The sequence below is a fragment of the Onychomys torridus genome, chromosome 2, assembly GCF_903995425.1.
Source record: "Onychomys torridus chromosome 2, mOncTor1.1, whole genome shotgun sequence".
Classification (NCBI taxonomy): domain Eukaryota; kingdom Metazoa; phylum Chordata; class Mammalia; order Rodentia; family Cricetidae; genus Onychomys; species Onychomys torridus.
Genome location: NC_050444.1, coordinates 115,074,430 through 115,093,868, shown reverse-complemented (window position 1 = coordinate 115,093,868; position 19,439 = coordinate 115,074,430). Strand labels below are relative to the sequence as shown.

At 39.3% G+C, this 19,439-nt stretch overlaps 1 protein-coding gene across 1 annotated transcript in view; it reads right to left on the bottom strand.

The window, feature by feature from the left end:
• Positions 1-19,439, bottom strand: part of Patj (PATJ crumbs cell polarity complex component) — a 325,946-nt gene that overhangs the window by 223,922 nt on the left and 82,585 nt on the right. Inside the window, exon 17 of the mRNA XM_036177074.1 lies at positions 18,276-18,410. Within this exon, the coding sequence (XP_036032967.1) occupies positions 18,276-18,410 (135 nt within the window). The remainder of the gene's footprint in view (positions 1-18,275; positions 18,411-19,439) is intronic.

Here is a 19,439-nt window from a genome sequence, read left to right as displayed (position 1 = left end):
GTGATACTGAGAAAATTAAGGAAAAATTAAGGAAACTGGACACCACTAGCCACTGCTGGGGTAGATCCAGACTTCAGCTGGGCAGTCTTTACCACCAAGCTCTGCTGTTTCCTCTGCATCATAGTAACTGTCAGGAAGAACTCTGAATAGTGGAATGCAAGCCTGCTGCTGATATCCTACGGCCCAGTAGAGCCCTGTTGGTATTGCTGGTGTGGGTATTATGTGATGTGGCATTGTTGCCAAGCCTTCTTCATTAACAGCTACAGTTAAAGAAGTTACTGAGTTCCTGCTGTTTTGACTTGCAGGTACCATTCTACATAGGCCACAGAGGCAGAACAGGGTTCTACTGCTGCTACTTCTATTGAACTCTTCCTGAGAGAAGGGGGAGAAAGGAACTGCCAGATTTTGTGGTACGGCTGTAAGACTAAATTAACAAAGGAAAAATTTGTCAAGATGCAGGCTGTATCTATGAGAAGTACTGGTGGCTCTTGTGGAGATTTCTGGTTCTGTTTTCCACACCTTAGTACTTTAGACAGCAACATCCTTTTTAAAGGACTTAACAGAATTGTAACAAAGTATACATATTGATGTCAACAAAGGCTTTATAGCTAAATCTTTGAAGAATGCTTTCAAATACAATTCTTGCTTTTTTTTTTTTTTCTCAATTGACCTTGTCTGTCTCCCAAGTGACCAGACCCTTGGCATAATCTAATATTTAACAGCATATATTCAGCAAGAGAACTAAAATAAAGAAACAAACCAAAACCAAGGAATTTTACTAATAAGGTATGTAGTGTTAAACTATATTAACACTGATCATTTCAAGTAGAGGGAGCTATTGCATAGGAAGAGAGCAGAGGTACTCAAAAGCCCAGTGTGTGTCCACAGGCAATCAGAGCAGCAGTGTGAGAGAGTTGTCCACCTTGTTACCAGCAACCATGAATCACAATGTGCTCTCATTTTGAAATATGAAACCACTACATTGTCAGTTTAACACACTCATAAATAAGCTATACAATTATGTCCTTCATTTAGGAAGTCAGTTTTTGTCAACAAGGCTTTTTTATTGGGAGGGGAGGGAAATTACATGAAATGCACAGTAGGAAGCTGGCATCGTTTCCTATTAATGATCACTAAGCATTATTGGAAAGACTCTAACAGTAGAATATACCAAAAGTAAATGGTATATTTTCTAAGTGCATTGTGGATACCATTTCATATAACACTGTATCAGAAACTTGAAAAGGTGAATGAGCATCTTCTAATTGTAGCTGAAAGAGACAATTCTTTGAAAAATTATCACTATATAATGAGGAAGATTCATTGAAAAACAAAGAAAATAGTTCTTCGATGGAAAAATAATTTCATTTATTAAGGAAAAGTCATGTGACTACTTATTTACATGGAACATAGTCTCCTTTAGAACACAAATTAGTGTCAGGTGCACTTGCTTACTAAACTATTCAGGCTTGGCATCCTAGTTATTCAAAACATCTTACCCCTTTTTCCTGGAGGCTAGAACCCAGAGATAGCTTCTTTGTGGCTTATAGAAAGAAAAATTAAGTGTGGGTGCGCGCGCACACACACACACACACACACACACACACACACACACACACACTGTTGTGAAGATGCCCATCATGCTTAATTGCTACTGTGCTTCTGGGGATGACGTTCCTGACTGTGTGGGTTCCTACACCCTATAATGAGCAAGTGATATCTGCATGACCATCAAGGCAGCAGCTGCTCTTGCCTGCTGGGATAGCTGCATTGTGAGGCTTTGCTGCAGGAAAAGTGCTCCAATGCCATCCTGACCCAGGCTGCTTCTCTACATGTCCACTTTCTGAAAATAGTCCACAATATCACACGAAGATGGTAAAGTTATTTCCCAGTATTGCCGCTGAACCTTGAGGCCTTGCAAGCATACTGTACGTTCTCATCACCACCTGTCACCATGATCTTGTGCGGGAGCGGGAGGGCACCACAGTTGGTTCTCTCCTACGCAGGTCATCATGCTCAGCAGCATGTGCCTTTGCCCACTGATCATCCCTCATGTCTCCCCTGTTAATAAAGAAATGTTGCCTTAGAGCAAACAGCCAAGAGAGGGCACTAAAGACCAATTGTTGAGTGCAAGAAGCACTTGCCTTGGTAAGGAAATTCCTATTTGTTCAAAACCGCTGTACCATTATACCTTCTAAAGTATGTGCTCCATATATTTATTTTAATTTAACCATTTATGGAAAGGATGTTTCATGAGAGGGTTAAGCTTTTTAAAAGACAGAATTCCTGTAATCAACTAAGAACAGCAAATATTCAGGGTACACTACCCAGAAGCCAGCAGAAGAGTATGCCTTCCACACTCACCACTCAGCTAAGGAGCACTGGTCAGCCAGCTATGTCTCACAAGCCAATCAAGTCACTTGTCTGAAGAAAGGTCATCAAGGAAAATGTAAAACTCTTAAGGTGATGCTAGGGTTTGCTGTTTATTATATACACTGAATTTTGCAATGTTTGGGAATTCCAGCCCCAAGTGGAGACAGCATACACATAAGCATGCACTTGCCCTTCTGCCCTTGCCCTAAGATGCACATTTTACAAGTCAATCTATTATCTTCCATCTCTTCTATCAGCTCGCCCTCTCCTCTGCCACCCCACCGCCTTGTTTATTCTCACACTATTTCAACTGCCTGGATAGATGCTATAATCTACACCATGCCTACAGGCTCGAATTTCATCCTGATCAGTATACTTACTACTGAAAGAATGGATAAAAAAAGAAAATGAGGGGTTGGGGATTTAGCTCAGTGGTAGAGCGCTTGCCTAGCAAGCGCAAGGTCCTGGGTTTGGTCCTTAGCTCCAAAGATAGATAGATAGATAGATAGATAGATAGATAGATAGACAGACAGACAGACAGACAGGCACACAGGCAAATAACTAAACTGAGGAAAGGTCAGGAATGAGCAGACTCACCAATGTCTTCTGCACTCATGAACTCACAGTAGCTGTGGCTACCTGAACAAAAGGAGGCCAGGTGCCATTCTAGCACAGAGAAAGTGGGGGCTCACAAGCTTCCTCCCACACCAAAGGAACTACTGACTGCTGAAGACTTCTGGGGGGAACCAGTTTTCTCCAAGGGTGAGGCCGCTGTGGACAGCCCCACACTCATTAGTATGGGCAGCACAAATTGAACTTGATGGCCATTAAAGGAGAAAGGAAACTGAGGCAGGAGGGAGGCAGAAGGATCTGGGAGGAATTGGGGGTAAGGTTGTGGGGGTGAATGTAATCAAACTATCCTGTATGAATTTCTCAAAGAATTAATAAAATTATGTTTAAAAATAAAACAAAACCTAAAAAGTAAAATAAAAGTATGATCATAATCGTTCCTCTGCTTAAAATACTGAAATGACACCACTTTAGGATTAATCTTTTGCATGAAGTCCTAACTCCTTTAACTCTTATGCAGAGAAATGCCAGGAGTCTACCACATCCTGCAACAATACAGCTACTGAAACTTGTGACACTGTGCAAGCAGTTCTTTCTTCCAGGAATGCTCTCCCCGATCGCTATCACTCATCCATGTCTTTGTCAGGGTTTCATCCAACAACATACCTTCCCAATTCCTCAGATTAGTGAGGTAATCTTAGCACTTCTCATAACATATTTCCATGCTATATTTAATCCCAAACCATGTAAGTATATATGAAATACATGTTTTCATACTATATAGTTAGATGCACCAGTTAAATGTACCCAGAGTATTCTGTGCTGCCTTATTATATGATTCTGTAATTTTACTATGATCATTATGACTGCCTTATTAAAAGCAGAAAGGGAAAAGTGAGCCAAGAACTCTGGTTCATCACTCTGTTTTGTGACTAGCTGGTGTCTCATTCCTATCACCATGCCTTCTCTGCCAGGATGGGCAGGGTCCCTTAAACTGCAAGACAAAATAAAACCCTCCCTTTCTTTCTTAAATTGCATCTTGTTAGGTATTTCATCACAGCACTGAGAAAAGCAACTAACACAATAGTTTTTTAACGCTAATCAAAGCTGCTAAGAGATTAGGAAAGTATAGTCATCACCATCGGAACAGGGAGTACAGCACAGTGTTATAATGTCCAAAAGAATATTGAAGTATGGGGCCAGTGAGATGGCTCCGCAGAACAAATCATTTACTTCTATAAGCTGTCCTATGATCTCACATACAGACCAAGGCATGTGCACATGCAACCACATGCACATGCCCACACATGGACACATACATGCATAATCAATCAGTTAATCAATAAGCAAACAAACTCAGCATTTAAGAGCAAATACTGCTCTTGCAGATGACCGAAGTTCAGTTCCTACCACTAACATCCATCAGCTCACAACTACATGTAACTATAGCTCAAGGGACTGGCCACCCTCCTCTGACCTCTACAGGCACCTGCACTCATATCACACCCCCCCACACATGTGCACAATTCTTAAAATGAAAATAAAATCTAAAAGAAAAAAGAAGAAGGAAGAGTATGTCTGCCTGCTTGCTGCTTTTCTCCCGAGGGCCAACTATGATGTCTGCTACATACAAGGCACTGACTATCAAAACAGTCTTTGCTGGACTATACACATACCCAAAGCAAGCTACTCCCTATCATACATAAACAAACCACAACTGCCCATACTTTCCTACAGCCCAGAAGGTCTCACGATTTGAACTTGTTTAATCCTCTAACTGCTGCAAAGTGGACACCACTACTACCTGAACTTCCTGAGTGAGAAAATAAAGAAAGGAAAACGGAAGATTTCATCAAAGCACACAGTTAGCAAATGGCAGAGTCAGAATTTAAAGCAGTTAAATTCCAGTGTATGCATTTTAGCTACTAAACTTCTTCTCAGCCTGAATTAAACTTTTGCTAAGTGAACAAAGACTGAGAGAACACAGACATGGCAGGAGATATGTTATCATGCTCAGTATAAAGCTGAATCCTTTACATATCACGCTTGGTTGTTAGTGATTTATACTTCAAGACCTAGATGATGATACCAGATAGTACAGAAAGTATAGCATGTCTCCAGACAGCTTAACTCAGCACTCCTTTGCCAAATCTTAATTTACATTTAGTTTCTCAGGAATCCAGTCATTTGGTGAGCCTGAGAGCACATGCCAGCAATGGAAGTGACCATATGCCAGTCATTATGTCCAAACGGATGGGATTCCGAGTTTCTGAACTGCCTATAAAATGTATTATATGAACTTCTGTGTCCATCCCCAGAGATCAAAGAACCAGATTCCATGTAAACTAAAGCAGAGCACAGCACATCACCTGAGGCAGGGAGGAGGCTCCCCCCAAACACAGCTTTTGCCAGTGACAGACATGAACAAGATGTCCACAGCTCCATGCTAAAAATCTAGTTGAGACATACAACAAAGTAGCCCTGGAAAAACTGCCAGAAAACATGAAGCAGGGGTGCTGCATAAGGAGAATGCACAGGTCAGGGAGAAAGCCAGTCAGTTTAATAACATGGCAAATACATAAGGAAGAAGCCTTTGTTGAAGATAACAGGGGTATGAGTGAGTTTCTCCATGTTTTGCAGTACTATACCCAAAAAGAAAATAAAAAACCAAAGTGTGACAACTTATGAGAGTAATAATATAAAATAGCTTCTGTGGGTTTTTTTTTTTAAATTTAATCTATTCTGTATCAATATTCAAAACACTGACAGGTCAGGGATTCAGGACCACACTGCAGGATGGTCAAAAGACAGTCCTCAGTTTATTTCAGATAAAAATTTGTCCATGAAGCTCTTTGCCTTTGATAATATTTAAGATATGTTTATAATAATCTTACATACATATATGAGTGTTTTGACTGAATGTGTATCTGCACTACATATGTGGCTGGTGACCATGGAAGCCGGAAGAGGGCATCAGATCCCCTAGAACTGGAGGTACAGATGTTTATAAGCAGTCATGTGGGTGCTGGGACCTGAACGTGGATCCCCTCTAACAGCAGCAACTACTGAGCAATTTTTCATCCCATCTGAAAATATTTTAAATTGTATTTTATTTTTACTCATTTGTGTGTGTGTGTGTGTGTGTGTGTGTGTGTGTGTGCGCGTGCGTGTGTGCGTGCACATGACACACCATGCCATGTGGAGGTCAGAGGACAACTTGTAGGAATCTATTCTCTCCTTCCACCATGTGGGTCCTAGGAATCTAAACTCAGGTCTTCAGCTTGATGACAATTGCCTATACCTACTGAACTATTTTGAAGGGCCCTTTCATAACCTTGACACTTACTGTCAACTGAGTATATTAAACTATGTAATTGGACTACTATTACTCACATGAAGAAGAACATGGGTACTTGTATGCCACAGTTTTGGGCTGTGTACTACAGCAATTTACTATGCCAAACCTACTGAAGTACAGAGTCCTTTACAGAGGATGAAGTGGTTGCAAGACCTGACCAGCAGAACAATGTCAATGTCCAGGCTGGCAAAATAGTGCCAGCCAACACTGAATTTAAAAAGTCATTACAAATAGAAGAAAACAACCTAGCAACCAAGGAAGCCAAGGCTGTGGCAAATTACTGTGGAATTATGTTTGGAGCTTCATTCTATACATATCTCCTTATTTAGGTGAAAGAAAGTACATTTAAAAGATTATTTTAAAGGCTGTATACATACACTAACTTCTGCACAACAAGAATGTAGTATTTCTAAGGGGGTCATCCTAAATAAAACTCAACCAAACCAAACTAGAAAACAAGCAAAGCACCACCAAATAGTAACTTAAAATGTAAAATAGTAATGTTATTAATTGAACTAAGGAATATTAAGTTAGTTGCTAATTCAATTAATGCCTAAATTAATTTTCAAATGACTATCCCAAGGAGGTTGACAAAATAGGGGGCATGGAAAGAAACTACTAAGTTCAAAAGACAAACAGCTGACTATTTCACTCTGGAGGTGGACAAATGGAAAGATCTAGTACAGAGAGACAGGAATGAGGTGCCCACTGAGTTGTGCGGGCCTTAGGTACGCTGGCATATAGCAGTTCTGGTACACGGCTAACATAAATTGTGGTTTCCACTAGGAACAAAGTCACTCAAGGTAGGAATTCAAGATTTTAAAATGGATAAAAGGTAAATATGGAAAAAACAAAGAAGACATATAACCTTCTAGTAGCAGGGTGAGTATGGATTATAAGTCATAGTTTTGAGCCCCAGCTTGGTCCACAGTTGGCTGTGCATAGTTACACAGATGTCTTCATTTCTTCTGAGTGGCTTTCCTCAATCGTGAAATGAGCAATTGGATGGATCCATGAGCTATGATCTGTCTCCTTCCAACTCTAAAATCCTATATCTAAATGATAGTATTGAGTATAATTTATACAAGTCACAGAACTACTACTACCCTCTCCCTCAAAATAGGGAGGCACTGTGTGGTATATACCTATAAGGCTATTGCTTAGGAAAGCTAAAACAGGGAGATTATAAGTTCAAGGCCAGCCTTGATTACATTAAAGAGTTCTAGACCAGTCTGAGTTTCATATTCTTAGCAAGACACTTTCATGTGTGTGTAATTAAATACACTGCATTAACACTAAAAAACTGCATATTGTGGTCACATAATGTGTGTACCACATTTTCACTTTAACTAGTGATATCTCTTTAAAACTCATACACAGTCTGCTGATTATATAAGCCTAACTTCCTAAGTATTCTACCACCCAAGAAAGGTCAGCAAACAAAATATACAAGACAGCATGTACCCTCCTACATAAAACCAATCTTAAAATTAGTTTTCTTTTTTGAAATTAGAATATAATAATTATATCATTTCCCACTTCCCTCTCCTCTCTCCAGGCCCTCCCATAATAACCTCTCTCTCTCTCTCTCTCCTTTCTCTCTCTCAAGTTCATGACCTTTTTTAGTTGTTGATTCATTCTCATTCTCTCTCTCTCTCTCTCTCTCTCTCTCTCTCTCTCTCTCTCTCTCTCTCCCCATTCCTTTGTTGCTTGTATTTCTTTAAGGTTGAGCCCCAGGAGATTTCTCACTTCCATGTCTTATAATTACAAATACCATCCTTGTTCAGGTTTTGTTTAGGCAGCCACAAAACTAATCTTTAAGTGCTTTTCTCCCTACTTGCCATTTTAAGACAGTAATTAAAGGGTTGAAACCATAATTGGTGACAGATCTGAGATTAAGTGACTACTGAGTACTCAACCCTAACTGGGGAAATCTGTATCAACCCCAATCCCTACCAGTAGGCTCAGGGAACACTGTGGAAGACAGGGCAGGAAAGAGAGGGAGAGGATGGGACAGTGCTGTGACACACTGTTCCCTGGACATGGCGTGGCCATTGCTCTCGTGAACTCCCAGAAGCTGTGGTCACCTGCATGAGAACACCTCCAGTGCGGATGAGAGCAGCACAGGAGATCTTAGCTGAGGGCGATTGGTAGTGGACAGCCACTGGGGAAAGATGAGCTCGTTTTCTCCATGCGCGAGGCTACTGGCAGTTGACCATGCTTCAGTGCATGACTCCAAGCCCATGTGCATGGGCAGTACTAATTGGACTCAGTGAGTTACTAAAGATAAAAAAGAAAACATTCATACAGAAGGAGAACATACTGAGGGTGTCCAGGGAGGTGGAATGATGAGCTGCATCAATGTTCAAGTTACATTGTAAACATGCATGCAACTGTCAAAGAATAAATTGAACAGTCTCTTATTAAATGGCTCAGCAAGATGGTTAAGCAGGTAATGCTGCCCAAGCTTAATGACCTGAATTCAATCTCCAGGACCCTCATGGTGGAAGTAAAAATGCACACATACAACACTGACAATACACACTGGACCACTGGGGCCACTGGACACATGTACACAGAGAAAAGCACACAAATACATACCATACATGCAAAGATAAACAAATAAAAATTTTAAAGTACCCCCCAAAATACCATAGGTTGTATTAAAAATAACTACACTAGTTCTGGTTTAAGAGAGAAAGCTGTAATTAATTACATAAAAGGAACCTCTTTTGATCTAACCAGTATGGTAAGCATCTACTTTTGAAAAAGACAAATGCATTACTGTAAATATAAGGTAATGAGTAAATGGTTAAAATGAATAATGAGCAGACATGTTCTCTTATTCTAACCTCATGTTTAACTATTTTGTAATATAACATAGTCTTACACCAGTAAAACCAATTGCCAAAATACCATCATCATATTCAAAGTATGTGCCCACAAAACACATTCAGTCTATTCACGACTGACAAACTGATCTGGTTTCTAGTTCCTGTGTCTTACTGCTTCCTAATCATCATCAGGTATTCAGAACAGATTTTTCTATGCAGCATACTCAGAACAAGGCAGTCTCTGAACAGCAAAGAAGTACAGCACATGAGTCAATTGAAGATGAGCAGACAAGGAGTGGGCAGGGGCATCAGCTAAAAGGAAAAATATATTCAAAGTGGAAAACAAGAGTGTTTAAGTTTACCCATAAGCATAGCTCATGGCTGTAAAATCCAACACCTCAAACATGCTGAAACAGCACCCTACCCTTTCCAGGCATTTCCAGACTAAACAGCTAATCAACACTATTCCCCCAGAAATTCTGGGCAATCATTTCTTGAAGAGGATTGCTTTCCCTTATCTCCTTCCCCTCTTCTTAGACGTTATCCTTGGATATTAATATGCCCTTTAGTTGTTTCATCATTTCAAACTTTCATTTCATGCTATAATTATTCACACATTCACCAATCAGTCAGGCCTGGACCAGAACTTCTGTTGGTTAGGGAGGGGGCAAATAAAAATAAAACAAGGCAATATTCATTACCTAAAAGCCCCATCATTTAGCCAAAATGCCTGGGGTTCCACCAGGCACACTGTATTGAAGTACAACTGAAAACACACTATTGAAATGTGGATATACTTAACATTACTGAACTGGGCATGTTTAAAATGTAGAAAGTGAACTTAGAAGTAAGAAATACCCTAGTATCTTCAAGGGAAAAAACACAGTAGTTCAAAGCATGGCAAGTACAGACACTAAAACTTTCTTAAAAATCTCTTAAACATGGCTGTAGAAACACTCAGGAGCTGAGGGGCAAAGCTGGCCTGGAAAGGACAGTTTCCAGTTCCCTCATGGGGCCACTGGACACCTGTCTGTAACTCCAGCCCCACCCAAAGGATCCAACTTTGTAATCAGCAAAAAAGCTTCATAAATCAATTAACAGACACATATACATACACAGTAAAAAAAAAAATCTTTAAAAAAAAATGGCTGAAGCAAACCTCTCAAACATTAGTTTTGGAATTTATTATACTTTTCTAAGCAAACTACTTTCAGTTTAAACAAAAATACTAGCTGAGTGATACTGGCCATGTTGTTTTCTCTGAGACAGGTGTGTCTCCTCTCAAATAGAGATAATAGCAGAGATTTCAGAGAGCTACCAAAGCATGAACTGAGATGATAGTGCATGCACAGCATCCAGGAAGCCCACAGTAATCATTTATAAACACTGCTACCATTACTACTGTGAAACTGTGACCTTAATGAAACACACAGGCCCAAGGAAGACCTGAGGAGATACCAATTTCTACAAACTTATGCCTTCACCTCCAACTGGGCACATGTAACCAAGGCCCACTGTGCTAGCATTTGCTGGACCTGAGTCATATCACATGAAAATTTAGAACTGGTCTGTGTTCTTTGAATAGGCAGACCTGAATGTCCAAAGGCACACAAAGAAGGCTTACAACAGTATGGCATCCTCAACCCCCATTCTCCCAGCAAACAAGAGCCATCTATGGGCTGGGAGTGTCTGACAACCACAGTAGTACTACTTGTTAGTGTTGGTTCACTTCTGAAATACTCAACAAAGGTAATACAAGCAGATCCATCCCTTTAGTCTCCTCAGCAGTTTACTAGGGTGCAGCCGAAAGAGACACCAACACATTTGTTAAAGGGAAAGTTACCCCACAAGAAAGCAGAATCTAGCCGACAAGCATTTGCTGCATGCCAGCTATTCTCTTTTGTCCCTATTGGACCAATAAGATTTCTTTCCAAACTCATATTCCAAATCCATGAAACCCTCCAAAGTTTAGTTATCAGGCCTGACTTAAGATCTTTGAGGCTGCCTGCTAACTTCATCCCTCCCTCTCTCAGGTGAGGTTTGATTAGTGCTATCTAGACCTCAAGCTAAGACACACAGCCTCTTTGATCTCTTACTAAGAGGCTCTAATCTCCTGATGCCTTCGACCTGCTGCTTTAGAGGTTGGTCACCATCTGGAACACAGTACAAACACACACCAGGAGTGGAGCTCCTTCTAGTCACCCCGCCACAGGCTTGAAAAACAGTGTTTAAGTCATGAGAGAACTCTCCTGCAGCCACAGTCAACCCATTACATGAATACATTTTCCAAATGAAGCAGCTTAAATGATTTAAAGGATAGAGAACTTTCTCACAGAGGCATAGGAAGCAAATCCTCTGAGGAAGAAATCTTTAGCCCAGTCAGTACTAGAGCTTACAGTACTCTGATGTTCATCAAAACCAATGTGGACAGGTATCAGGAATGGGCAAAAGTACTTTGTCAGTTCCTCCAAGTCCTTTAAGCAAAAGGTGACCTTCAAAAGCAGTTGTGTGCTTTGGTCAATAGCAAGCTACATGGCATGCACGGAGAGATGTCAGATGCCAACAGTTTCCTTAAAGCTTGCCTAAGCATCACAATGAAACTGTGTAACTTGTCATATACCAACAACCTCTGCATTTTCTACTCCAGAAAAAGGGGAGTTTTGCACCTGACTTATTTATGTTACTATGTGTTAAAATTATGTCAATACTTATCAAATCTATAAACTAGGTCCTGTACACTTGTCCCTAGAATGTACATAAAGATATTAGGCTTGCATGAACTCTAAGATATCAACTGACAGCAGTATTTACTCACATTGTCAAATCACTTGATAAAAAGTGAAGTCCTAACACGCCACCCCATTTTAGAGCTCAATTCTTGATGAAGAAGATTCAGATTGGTGGCAGACTTAGGAACAGACTGATGGGCACTGATATCAGAGTGAATATTAATACTCTACTCTCTTAGCTACAAAGACAATAAATTACTGCCATAATTAAAGTTCAAAGTAAATTGATAGTTATATATTGCTATCACTTAGTCTTTCCACATCATGGAAGACCATTAACTTCATGAATTACATACCTGCTTATATTTTCTAGGAGAACCATGTGAATAAAGAATCAATTATAATTCATCTAAATACATGTGTCTCAAAATGGTGTTCCAGCAATTTGGTAAAAATGTATCAAAATCAAAAATACATATGCTCCTTTGATTAGCATGCTCTCTTCTGGAAATTTGCCACTAGCTCAACTGCCACAGTTTTACAAAAGAAGACAGCAACAATCCACTACAATCTCATTTAACTTAATCTACACCACTTGGGTAGAGGAAGCTAGTTAAATAAATTATTGCCTATCTACAATAATGTATTGTGCAGTCATTAAAAAGAACTAGGTAGCTCTATAAATAAGAAAGTGAAAAAAAATGTAATTGGTTACAAAAAGCAAAGTACTTAAGGTGTATATGATATATCTTACTTACGTGTCAAAAATGTAAAATTTATATAACAAGAAAACTATTATTTATGTAATTAATCCTATGTTTATAAAACACATCTTGAAGGAAAGACATGAAATACAATAGTTCTTCCTGGAAGAACCTTGAGAGACTGTCACAAAAGGCCTGCATGTACTTTTGAATTTTATGGCATGTACATATATTACCAACTTTAAAAACACTGTAATGTGTTCAAAAATCCAAAGATAATTTTAAGTTATAAATGAATTTTTTTTATAACCCTTTCTTTAACTTTTAAAAGTCTTTTATAAAGAGAATTTGTGGGCTAAAGATATAGCCTAGTGGTAAGGCATCTGCCTGGCACACTTCAGGCTCTAGGTCTGCTCTCCAGGACTGCAAAACAAACAGAATAATGGATCCTCCAAGTTAAGAGCTGAAACTGCATGAACTCCTCACAGATCCAAAGGCAAACCATTCCAGGTTCAGCAGCAGCTTCGGCTCACACTGTTCTGTTTCCACAACTCATTTCATGAAAACAGTTTCCACAGAAAGAACTATGTCCACTCAATGTTTAAGATCACCATCTGCCAAAGGTCTTACATAGGCTTGTAGCACGACCAAGAACATGGAATGTGACTCAGCTGTTTAACAGCATTATCTGTCTATGGCCTTCCAAACAGGCTTATACTAGGACTAACAGTCCTCATATGTAACACAGCTCTCCCTGAGACAAACCCAAAGTCTTTCAAAAATGTCTGCTTTGGCAAAGATTGAGTCATGCAGGAAGGGAGAAAAATGAAGACTAGGATGTAGGTGTGTTGCATGGGGAGAATTATTGGTTAATAAATTTTGCCTTCTAAATCACTGAAATTTAAAAGTGCCGAGGACGGCAACGCCATGGCTAATGTCAAACATTTTCAGTGAATTATAATCATGAGGGGTTATTCAAAGTTCAGCATAAATCAAAACACCAGAAAATATCCACTTGCTCCATTTAATTTATAGGGTCAACTGAAGGTAAAATCCATATAGTTCAATCTTTGCAAGCTTTTTGGTAGAAATCAGAAGTTACAGACTCTCAAGCTACCAAACTGCTGTATTAAGAAATGTTAACCCATAAGAACAGGCTTTTAAACTATCAGGCACTTTCTTCTGAAGCAGTAAGCACTAGTTCTTACATGGTGCATATGGACACAATGCATTAATTAATTCTTGATATTTACTATATTTTCATATAGCACTAAAAGGAGAATGCTATATGGTAGCTTACTTTTTTGAAAAACATTTCTAATTAGAAAAACAAAGATTCACTGTAATCAATTTACTATAGGGATGTTCTACTAAAAAACATACACAAAGTCCTCAAAAAGAAATAACATACTATGATTAACAGCAGTGAGATGTCAGCCCAACTACTTGAGGTCAAATTTTGTTTCCACCATATATATGCACGTTGTACGAGCTTGGACTTAACACCTAACATATCTGTCCTCAGTTACCTTACTTGTTAAATGGGGATCACATGGTTCTTGTGAGAAATATATAAACTAATATATGTTAAGAAGCTATGAAAACTTCCAGCCAGAGCCAGAGGCTGACTCAGTAGGCAAAAGCACTCACTGTGTAAGTCTGACCTCATTTCTATCCCAGGCTCCACAGTAATGAAAGAATGTACTCTAGAAAGCTGTCCCCTGGCCTCCATACATGCACTGTGTCACTCATGCACCTGCACACCTGGGAACACGGTCAAGCATGCAGAAGTGCACGCATGCACACACACAAACACAAACACGATAATAATAATAGAAATAAATTTTTATTTGCTTGTTTTTGGAGACAAGGTTTCTCTGTGTAACAGCCCTAGCTGTCCTGGATCTTGCTCTATAGACCAGGCTGGCTTTGAACTCACAGAGATCCACCTGCCTCTGCCTCCCAAGTGCTGGGATTAGAGGTGTGTGCCACCACCACCTGGTAGAATTAAATTTTTTTAAACTTATGGCTCAACTTCCCGAGTGCTCTGATGCTTTGGAAAAGAGCTGATCGTGGACCTGAATGTACTGTCTCCACTACCCAACCTTGCAAGATATGGAGGTACACATGCTAAACACACAAGACAGAATTTTAGCCAACTTCTGTGGGGGACAGATTTAATCTCTGCTCAAATCACAGGCAACAAAAGCTTTACTCTAAAATCTAACCTATATTTACTGTTTCTCTTTTTCCTTGTCTGAATCTAGTATAAAATTCATGGACATGAATTTCCACATTTGCTCTTTGGCCACATGACTGCCCTCTTGAACTTTGTATCAGACACAGCTCCTTCGTTTCAGAGCAGGCACCTTTGCTTTATTAAGCTACACAACTTCCATCAATCCTAAGAACCACTGACCTGCTGAGATAGTTACCCACCCCATTATTCCATGAATCAATTCAAGATCTTTATCTGTTCACTTATACTTTTCTCAATCTCAGCTAAATTTATGTAAAAATTAATCTTCTGACCACTAACCCACAGGTAACTCACAAATGGCTCTCTAAAAGTTGGCGGAATGATAGAATACAACTTCATGGATAAATTAAAAAAATTTATTAAATCCATTTAAAAAAAGGTATCTACTTATTAATTTTCCTAAACTATAAAGCTACAATGTATATTGTTTAAGCAGACTGTAGCATGGTACTAGATCGAAAGAAGGTATCAACAACTGTTATGTTGATTTTCTAAACTGAATGATGGTTAACAATGCTCATATTTTTCATGGTAACAGATTTTCTTTTCCCTACACACAAATTCACTTATCCATATGATCCTTTGCATGCAACATTAGTATCCCCGACCTACAAGACGTTACATCAAGGAGACAGATGTACACAATGTTCAGTTCTTGGGGCAGAGGAAAATAAATTAATTAGAAGAAACAGTTAGCTGAAATACATACTCAAAAGTAAAAGCACATTCTCCTCAATACTGCGGATGCAGGCCCTGACCATGTAGAAACTATGCCATGTTCCTAAGACTAGAAAGGCTGTGGCTAGAATATTTCTACAGTACTTAGTGTAGATGTGCTACACTTAGCAGGGTCGGAATCTGCCTTAGTCCTATTCAGCTACCTAATAAATTTATACAAAACAACATCAGATATGAAAATCACCAGAAACATAGCCTTTCATACCATCTGCTACACTTGTACTTAGTTTTACAAAAACTATTTTCAACTTTAGAAACTGTTACCTAATTATAAAGATCATTAGATTAAACAAATTAATGAACTTATCACAAATCGAATTTTAAATTGCATTTCCCTATTGTCTGAACGCTTTAGTGGGAAACAATTTTTCATACCCTTGATAAATGATACAAATGTACTATACACAACTGTGAGAGCATGTAACATTTGACGGAGGAAAATTACCAAACATAAAAGTGGGTATTTTTCCTTCCAAAGTTGGGCTATAGAAGAAAAGGAACTGACTCCTTTTATCTGAATAAAAATAACAATTAGGAAATTAAGAAGTTTTCTATCAGTTCTCCAAGAAACACAAAGACAAAAGAATTATCTAGTACTAATTTTTTGCAGCAAAATTACAACATACAACCTGAACAGAAATCAATGCCTATTTACGCAGACTGGGGGAGGGGGGGCGACAAAACGAAAATACCTACACTTTTATAAATGACAATATTAAAACAAACAAACAACAACAACAACAAAAACCAGAACCGAGCATGCACAGCTCTGAGAACACAATGAGAAAACAGAAGCCACATTAGAACAACTGTCTTGAAAAGCATAAAGCTCAGAACTGTTAGTGTTTTCTTGTCAACTAGGAATTAACCCATAAGAGGCTGACACTTTTTTCTTTCTTTCCCTCCTTCCTTCCTTCCTTCCTCCCTCCCTCCCTCTCTCCCTCCCTCTCTCTCTCTCTCTCTCTCTCTCTCTCTCTCTCTCTTTCACAATTCTATTAAGCTCAGAGACAATTGTCTGTTTTAAGATGTGGAACACTTAAAGCCATGAAGTTCAGGCTGAGAATGTAGCTCAGGGCTGCAATGGCAGCAGGTAATGGTGAGTATGTAGACACCCCCTAGCAGTGCAAAACAGACAAATCACTAAGTATTTAAGGTCTGTGGTGTGGTCTAAAAAGTCAATAAATAATGTGTTTATTATTAACAATGAAATTATAGAGAGATCTCGAAGACGATGGAAAGGTGGCTGAACACCAATATTGCATTTAAAAAGTGTTTGTAAATTAAACCTCATCATCAAAATGGCTAATAAGCCTCACTGACATTTGTTCACTTAATTCCAGTGAATTCTGTCTGACCTAAATTTTGCTGAATCCTTTATTGGTGACATAGTGGGGCTGGCTGACACTTCTACAGTGGGTAGGGGATCAAGAGTTCTTACCAGAATCTTACAAGTGGAGACTTCTTGAGGACACTGTTTCCCAAAATGCTCATTTCAAGTCAACAACTTATAATTCAATAATATTCTAAGAGGAAATTCTAAGAGCAGAGGCCTATCTGGCACAGAAATATGCCAGCAAAAATGAAATAATATATTTCAGGAATTTTAAATCAGTAATTTAAATCTTACATAATGTTGAAAGTATTTTTTATCTATTATCTATCACCTTATTATATTAAAAACGACTTCATAGACTGAAGGGATGCCTCAGCAGTCAAAGCACTTGTTGCTCTTGCAAAGGACCTATGTTTACTTGCCAGCACTCACATGGCACCTTACAACTATCTGTAACTCCAGTTCTATGACCAATGCCCTCTTCTGATCTCGGCAGGTATCAAAAAACACACATGGTGCACATAGATCATGCAGGCAAAACATTTATAACCATAAAATATATAAGCTCTTAAAAAAAAAAAAGATTCAAGGAAGCACTCTGGCTCAGTGGGTAAAGGCACTTGCTGACAAGTCTGACTGTTTCAGTTTTATTATCTGCAGGGCCAATTAAGCACATGTAAAGAGCGATCTGACTCCTCCAGGCTGCCCTCTGACATCTATGTGGGTGCTACGGCATGTGCACGCACGCCCATACCACTGTATGAGTGAGTCAGTGAGTGAGTAAATAAGTGCAATGTTTAAAGCTGGTTTTATATAATTTTGCATTTTATATGCTTTGACAAAGAACATCTTGCTTTATTAACAATATGTTTAAGTCACACTAGTTTTAAAGTGTGCATCTTAGTAGTAAAGGGATTTGTCAACAGCCCTAAGTCTCCTCAATAATCAGAGGTCCAACAGCAGGACAGCAGGTGTCCTACTATACTCCCATGCTCCCTCTTGTGCTCCCAACCCTTTATCAGTTACCTTATTCGAGCTAGAACTGGAGTCATAATAATATTTAACTACAAAGGTGTTATGCATCCCTCAGCACATAATTTCATCAAGAAAATTTCTACCTAAATTCACTGAGATTGACAGATAAGCAAAACCACAAAAGCCTTCACATGACAGGAAGGATAGAAACGTGAGAGTTAGGAATGTTGCTAATATGTAGAGTTTCTTTCTTTTTACTTCTGCTTTTAGAGACAGGGTCTCATATAACCCAGATTGGTACTGAGTAAATAAAATAGATAGATAGATAGATAGATAGATAGATAAGTAAATAAGTAAATAAATAAATAAAATAAAGCTGGAGTGGACCAAAGCCCCTATACCTGATAATCCAGAATGCTGAATCCCAAGCCTTTACAGTCCTTCACCAGCTCCACAATCTTGACTTCAGGAGACCACAGGGCTAACTCCCCATCATCCTCATCATCTTCGGCGCTGACACCTACACTGTGGTCCACCTGAAAGAACAAAGAAGGTAAATGCTGGAGCTGCCGTCCTTTCTGCTCTGGAAAGAACGCAGTTTCTTTTCAAACTGGGAAGTCTCTTTGGCATGCTAGGGTAGCTTTTGATCTTTTTAAAGGGGGCATGCACTGGGTACTTACAATCAAGGATCAAAGCTTCATAAAACATTCAGGCATTCAGAACTACAGATCTTTCACACATTTTTCAAATGGTTTCATTGCAAGTGTTAACACTGACCTCTTATACTTCAATGAGTTCTGTCATCCCATTAGAAGCATAAAAGGAAAAATAGGTAATTTAAGTAAAAATGTAAACTTCATGCAAAGAAGAGCAAACAGATGTTTTAAAAAGCAATCCTGTTGTCATAATTTTAGCCAGAAACAGAAAGGCCAGCCAGGGCACAGAGAAGCCACTCCTGGTGGCTCCCAGAAGATTTCAAGAAAGTTTTCCTGGAAAAGTACAGGAAGAAGGAAGAAGAGAGGAGGCAATGGTGAGGCAGTAGAGCTGTGGCAGCACCAGCAGAAACCACCACCAACTCCTTGAGCACTGTGTAATTCTCCGAGTAGAAACAGGGAAAATCTGGTGTTAGAGAAAATGAATTAGCACAAGCGACCAGCACACAGGTTCTTTGTTAATTTCCATACTCTGACATCCCTCTCTTCTAGACTCCTGTCCTATCAGGATCCCAGTGAAGTCAAATGAGACTGATCTACTGGATGGGACATTGGGTGCTTCAGAAGCCTTCAGTTTTATTTATAGCACTGTATTGATTTGTGCTGATTAATCTCTCCAAAAATACCTTGTCCCTCCACAGACTAAATAACAATTTGGTGTAGCAGGAATCTTAACAGGTCTTATTAATAAAATCAAACCTGAGCCAGGTATTGGGGTGAATGCTGGAAGATCAGAGAAGCAGAACAAGCCACAGCTACCTCACCTTGCCAGTTCCTCAGGTGATCCTGTTTCCTCAGACTGGAAGCTTCTGTGTCCTCATCCAAATGGGTCTCAGCTGAACAGTGCTGCTC